The sequence below is a fragment of the Salvelinus sp. IW2-2015 genome, unplaced genomic scaffold, assembly GCF_002910315.2.
Source record: "Salvelinus sp. IW2-2015 unplaced genomic scaffold, ASM291031v2 Un_scaffold4940, whole genome shotgun sequence".
In the NCBI taxonomy this organism is placed as follows: domain Eukaryota; kingdom Metazoa; phylum Chordata; class Actinopteri; order Salmoniformes; family Salmonidae; genus Salvelinus; species Salvelinus sp. IW2-2015.
Genome location: NW_019946209.1, coordinates 26,438 through 33,545, shown reverse-complemented (window position 1 = coordinate 33,545; position 7,108 = coordinate 26,438). Strand labels below are relative to the sequence as shown.

At 43.1% G+C, this 7,108-nt stretch overlaps 1 protein-coding gene across 1 annotated transcript in view; it reads left to right on the top strand.

Annotated features, from left to right (window-relative positions):
* Positions 1-1,249: 1,249 nt before the first annotated feature.
* LOC112077815 (receptor-type tyrosine-protein phosphatase-like N) overlaps positions 1,250-7,108 on the top strand; it is a gene marked incomplete at both ends in the record, with an annotated part of 30,782 nt that continues 24,923 nt past the window's right edge. The window contains 6 exon segments of the mRNA XM_070441839.1: positions 1,250-1,346; positions 1,632-1,977; positions 3,054-3,431; positions 4,906-4,978; positions 5,448-5,482; positions 5,625-5,923. Of these exon segments, the coding sequence (XP_070297940.1) occupies positions 1,250-1,346; positions 1,632-1,977; positions 3,054-3,431; positions 4,906-4,978; positions 5,448-5,482; positions 5,625-5,923 (1,228 nt within the window).

The window sequence follows — 7,108 nt, the reverse complement described above, 5'->3', positions numbered from 1 at the left end:
TATCTGTATTTTTGAACCAGTTTGCTGCTCTTATTTGAGCAATATAGCGACGAACGGAGTTCCATGCCAATAATGCTCTCATATAAATACTGTACGCCTTTTCTTGAATTGTTCTGATTTGGGACTTTAAACTCCTGTTTGCATTGTCTGGTGGGTATATGTAATGTGTGTCAAGAGGCGAAATGTGTAAGTGACTATCAAAAATGTGGGATTTTTTCAGACACATTGTTAATCTTCATAAAAGAAGTGCATGCAGTCAGTCTCTCCTCATGCTCTTAGCCAAGAGAGACTGTCTGCGATCAGTATTTTATATATTAGCCCTCTTGATTACAGTTGAAGATGCAAAAGACCGTACCGCTCGTTCTGGGCCAGCTGCAGCTTAACTAGGTCTTTACTTGACAGCACTCGACACCACAACGACTGGACATAATCACAGATTAGACAAAACTAAGAGCCTAGCAGGACTTGCTTTTGTTGGAAAGTTGGCTGTTCAAAAAAGCGCAGAGCATCTCTTTATCACCAGAGCTAGACTCCCCATCTTTACATACCACTGGATCATCCATATATTATCTGATTCCAATGACAGTTTTATATCTAGGTAACGCCAATTTAATTAGTCCCCTCAACTTGTCAACAGCCACACATTCATTACCAGATTCAGCGAGGTTCTACAAAACTTAGGGAATGATTTGTAACAAATAACCAATATGCTTCTTAGTTATTAGAGAATTGTTCAGGACCAGTTTATTTTACTGCCACCACCAGTCCCAAAATCAGACTGCAAACTCTTTGTTCAAGGGTTTAACAGTGACTTCATTTATCTGTGTTGATTGAGTGCGTTTAAATGGTTGAATCATCAGCATACCATGGACAAACATGCTTTTTTTATGCCAGTGGCAGGTCATTGTAAAAATAGAAGGAGTTGAGGGCCATAGAGAGCTGGCCTGCGGTACCACCACACTTTACAGTTTGACATTTAGATGAAGCTTCCAAAGCAACACCTCACGGCACCATGCCTCTCCCCTATTTGATAGTTGGTGTGTATGTTAGACTACGTGTATGTAGTTCTGTCCTTGAGCTGTTCTTGTCTATTAATGTTCTGTATTATGTTTCATGTTTTGTGTGGACCCCAGGAAGAGTAGCTGCTGCTATAGCAACAGCTAATGGGGATCCTAATAAAAATACCAACATACCAAAACTTAGTGGACATCATTATAAAATATAAATGGTCTGTGTGTTTGGTGTGCAGGTYTGTCCTGGCAAGATGACATCACCCAGTACATTGTTACCAAAGAGCTGAGCAGAGTTCCTCAYACCCCGAGACCCTCCAAGACCTCTTCCTCACAGTAAGGATCAGTACACATTTACAGAATCTAACAGTGGAGTTAGACAAGTTATGGGCCTTTTCCTCTTGTCTATCTAACATCTTATCGTGCCTCTGTGTAGTTGTATTTGCCCAGATGAAAAGTAGCCGGCTGGTTAAATCTAGCATATTCACAAAATGGGTCAATGTTTATTGTTCCTGTCAAATAAAGCTAATGACAGAAAGAAAGTTAGTAGAGTAGACATGCAATATTATGCTTAGAACTGCCCAAAATATACCCAATCATCTTCCTTGTCCTTCCTCTCAGACCCAAGCAGAGCTCCTCCAATCAGGGAGGATACCCCAGCAGCTCTTCCAATCAGGGAGGATACCCCAGCAGCTCTTCCAATCAGGGAGGATACCCCAGCAGCTCCTCCAATCAGGGAGGATACCCCAGCAGCTCCTCCAATCAGGGAGGATACCCCGGCAGCTCCTCCAATCAGGGAAGATACCCCAGCAGCTCCTCCAATCAGGGCGGATACCCCAGCAGCTCTTCCAATCAGGGAGGATACCCCAGTCAGGCTGACAGCCACCAGGAYTACATGATAGTAGACCATCCCCAGTTCCCCCTCCGCATGCAGACCTCTCCCATGGACCCCTATACTTATCAACAGGTACAGTAAGCCATGCCCATTAACACGTACACACAGACACACACACGTACACACACACACACACAGACACACACACGTAGACATACACGCATACACACAGACATACACACATACACACAGACACACACAGCTGTGTTTTCATGAAATGTCAGGACTTTTTGGAATGTAACATTTTTTCACCATTAAAAATCATATTTTCCCTAACCCTTAACCTTACCTCAAAACCCTAACCTTAACCTTAACCTTAACCCCAAAACCCTAACCCTAACCTTTAACCCCAAAACCCTAACCCTTAACCTTAACCCCAAACCCTAACCCTTAACCGTAACCCCAAAACCCTAACCCTTAACCTTAACCCCAAAACCCTAACCTTAACCTTAACCTTAACCTCAAAACCCTAACCTTACCTTAACCTTAACCCCAAACCTAACCCTTAACCTTAACCTCAAAACCCTAACCTTAACCTTAACCTAACCTTAACCTCAAAACCCTAACCCTTAACCTTAACCTCAAAACCCTAACCCTTAACCTTAACCCTTAACCTTAAACCTCAAAACTAACCCAAAAAAAACCCTTAACCTTAACCTTAACCCCAAAACCCTAACATTAACCTCAAAACCCTACCCTAACCCTCATCTTACCTTAACCTCAAAACCCTAACCTAACCCTTAACCTTAACCCAAAACCCTAACCCTTAACATTAACCTCAAAACCCTAACCCTAATCTTTAACCTTAACCTTAACCTTAACCCAAAACCTAAACCTAAACTTAAGCCTAAAATAGCAATAGAAGATATTCTGGACCTTTTCTAAACAGTTCTTGTTTTCCTACCTTCTCAGGACATTAAGGTGAAATGTTAGGACATTGGGTCCTGATAATGTAGGAAAACTAGTGCACACACAACACACACACACACACACACACACAACCACACACACACACAACACACACACACACACACACACCACACACCACCAACACACACACACACACACAACACACACACACACACAATAGAACATGTGTCCTCATCCGTAACACCCAGTGTGTGTTTTTCTCTCTCTGTGTTTTACAGCACAGATACCAGGAAGATGTGGAGCGCTCCCTCCACCAGGGAGGAAGAGTCTACCCAGGGCCCCGCCCCTCATCTAGATCCCAACATGCCAAACAGAGAGAGAGAGACCGTCAGCTGCTGCAGGACGTCATCTCCCTCTATCTGTCCTCATCCCCTGCACAGCCCTCGTTCCGCCACAGGGGGGCAGCGGCACTTCCGGCCTCACCCTACTACGAGAACCTGGAACTGCCTCTGGACTATGTGGAGGACTACAGTGTGACAGAGCAGGATACGGCCAGGCAACAGCTACGACAGCAGAAGATGCAGTTACAGCAGCAGCAACAGAAGAAGAAGGTTCCCCAGGACTACAGCTCTCTGGCTGGGCTGGATGGTGAGATAGTAGAACTGCTGTAGTACCTTAACTAGCAGTGTTAATTAACTAATTTAATGAATTAATTAAAACGAACTATGTTCGGTAGCAGGGTGTGTGTAAATTCACTGGGGAAGCCAAGCCAGTGRAAAAAATGGCCATATTACAACCTATGTGATGTGATAATTGCGTTGTTTGCTCTATAACCTGTTAGTTCATATGCCTTGACACCGTGTTATATAGGCCTAAATTCAACCACATGTTTGTTTCATCACAAAACCGGAGAGGAACCTCTGTCCAGTGAAGTCCACRATGGATTGTGCATGGAACAAACAGTTACATGACCTACAGCATGGTCAAGCAAGTTAATGTTTCTGACATTTTCGGACGATTAAACATCTACTGATTTAGAACCACAGAGAGTTACCGCAAGTCCCAAAGAAAACAGACGCTTCCTCCTCTATTCCAGCACCATTTCAACTTCAACATCATCAAATCACCTCTGCTTAGTCTAATACAGTGACAACTAAAAGATACCAAAAACTATTTAGTCCAATCAATGTAAACTAAATATGATGTGGTCGTCCATGGTACTGATTTGTGTGCGTGCGTGCGTGATCTCTTCTGACTAACCTGGCCTTGCTATCTCTTCTGACTAACCTGTCCTTGCTATCTCTTCTGACTAACCTGGCAATGCTTATCTGATTCTGACTAACTGTCCTGTTACCTTTCTTCTGACTACCTGGCCTTGCTATCTCTTCTGACTAACTTGTCCTGCTATCTCTTCTGACTAAGGTTCCTTGCTATCTCTTCTGACTCCTGGCCTTGCTATCTCTTCTGACTAACCCACTTGCTATCTCTTCTGACTAACCTGGCCTTGCTATCTCTTCTGACTAACCTGTCCCTTGCTATCTCTTCTGACTAACCTGACATTGCTATCTTTCTGACTAACCTGGCATTGCTATCTCTTCTGTAACCTGCTTGCTATCTCTTCTGACTAACCTGACCTGCTATTCTTCTGACTAACCTGGCCATTGCTATCTCTTCCTGACTAACCTGGCCTTGCTATCTCTTCTGACTACCTGGCTTGCTAATCTCTTCTGGATCTAACCTGGCATGCTTCTCTTCTGACTAATTGTCTTGCTATCTTTCTATGACTAACCTGGCCTGCTATCTCTTCTGATAACCTGGCATGCCTATCTCTTTCTGACTAACCTGGCCTTGCTATCTCTTCTGACTAACCTGGCCTTGCTATCTCTTCTGGCTAAGCTCGACTGGCCATGCTATCTTGCGTTCTAACTAACTGCTGCTATCTTTCTGTGCCGTGCTAATCTCTTCTGATTGACCCTGGCGCGTGTTATCTCTTCTGACTAACCTGGCCTTGCTATCGTCTGTCTATGTGGTCTGCGTAAGCTGAATGTTACCCTGGACGAGGTCTATTGAGAGCTACCTGTCTTCCGGTGTGGTGACAGCTCTAGATGGCTGTGTGGGCGCTGATTGAAGCGATATGGTGGAGACCGGAGGGGTGTTGACGCAGAGACTGACCCCCAGCAGCTCTACAGACTGGTGTGGTGCTGCAACTGATGAAGGCTGAGGACCAGGAGAGCAGGTACTACAGACCTGTTCTTGTCTGTCTGTCTGTCTGTCTGTCTGTTCTGTCTGTCTGTCTGTCTGTCTGTCTGTCTGTCTGTCTGTCTGTCTGTCTGTCTGTCGTGTCTGTCTGTTGCGTGGTGCTGCAGCTGATGCAGGCTGAGGACCATTGTTTGATCTGACTCACACTGTTCTGGCTCGGATATTCTCTTCTCGTATTTGTATTTTCCTGCCTTGTTGGACCATCCTGTTCTCATGAGCGGACAGGATGGTGGATCAATCCTTTTCAGCACAGTTCTTAAACTATGGTGGATGCCTAACAAGGCCAGCTCGGTACATCTGTCTGCACACAGAAGGGCGCGTAGTCATTCAGTATCAATGAATAATGAATGAATTACACATAAGTCATTTCCTGTAAATCATTGTAATGCTCTTTTTATTCTCTTTTTTTTCAGATCCATTTACCAATGATCGGATCACACCGAAGGAGGTATGTTCAGATCAGATCAGATAGTGCAGAAATACAATACTAAGTGGTATTGCATGACATTTATAATATGATGTATATATTATAATGCTGCTATCATGGTCATTGTCCTGTCTCTTGGTGTCTCTGGGTGTCCTCTACACAGAAACAGCAGATGCTTAAAAGCAGTGACACCGTGTCCAACAAGGGAGAGAATGCTCCCGTCCCTGTCCCCTCTCCCTCCTCTACCTCGGTAGCTGATGTGGCCCCTACCCTGGCCCCTGCTGCCACTAGTCCCACTCTCAAAGCACCTATAGCGGTCAGTGTGACGGCCAAGGGCCCCTCTGTCTCTGTGGAGGATGTGAAAGGGAAGGTGAAAAGCTCCAATGTCCCAGCAGGGCTACCAGCTGCTGAGGGAGGAACAGCAGCCAGGGAGGAGTATGGATACATCGTCACTAACCAGAGGTCAGTTCTGGTAACTTACTGTGTGGATCTCTTATACACACACTCAAGTTAGGATTCAGACCGTAGTGTAAAGTTAGGATATATACCTTGGTCCCTAATACAGGCTGTCAAGTTAGGATTCAGACAGTAGTCCCTAATACAGGCTGTCATGTTAGGATTTATACCGTAGTCCTTAATACTGGCTGTAAAGTTAGGATTTATACCTTAGTCCCTAATACAGGCTGTCAAGTTAGGATTTATACCATAGTCCTTAATACTGGCTGTAAAGTTAGGATTTGTACCTTAGTCCTTCATGCTGTCTGTAAAGTTAGGACACGTACCTTAGTCCTTAATACTGATACCTGGCTTTTTTTTACACATCTAAATGATACTGTGATATCTAAATGTTACTGTGATATCTAAATGATACTGTGATATCTAAATGTCGCTACTATGGCCTATTTATTGCCTTACCTCCTCACGCATTTGCACACACTGTATATTTTTCAATTGTGTTATTGACTGTACGCTTGTTTATTCCATGTGTAACTCTGTGTTGTTGTTTGTGTCGCACTGCTTTGCTTTATCTTAGCCAGGTCGCAGTTGTAAATGAGAATTTGTTTCAACACTAGTACCTGGTTAAATAAAGGTGAAATAAATAAATAAAGAACACACACGCACGGTGACAGTACCTGATGTTGATGAAGCTGCTGGTAGTCAGGTGAATTCTCTCTGCCAGTAGTTCCAGTAGTTTCACCCCATCAATACAGACTGAGAGGACTGGAGAACCACAATGACAACAATGACAACAACAATGTCAACAAAAACAACGACAAGGTGCAATTAAGACATTACATTACAACAACATATGCCCATTTAGATATCACAGTATCATTTAGATGTCAAGTATCATTTAGATATCACAGTATATTGATGTATAGTATCAATTTAGAATATCACAGTATCATTTAGATATCACAGTATCATTTAGATGTTATAGTATCATTTAGATGTTATAGTATCTTTAGATATCACAGTATCATTTAGCTATCACGTATCATTTAGCTATCACAGTATCATTTAGATATCACAGTATCATTTAGATATCAGCAGTATCAATTTAGATTTATACAGTATATTTAGATATCACAGTATCATTTGATATCACAGTAATTTAGATATCACAGTATCATTTAGATATAAGTA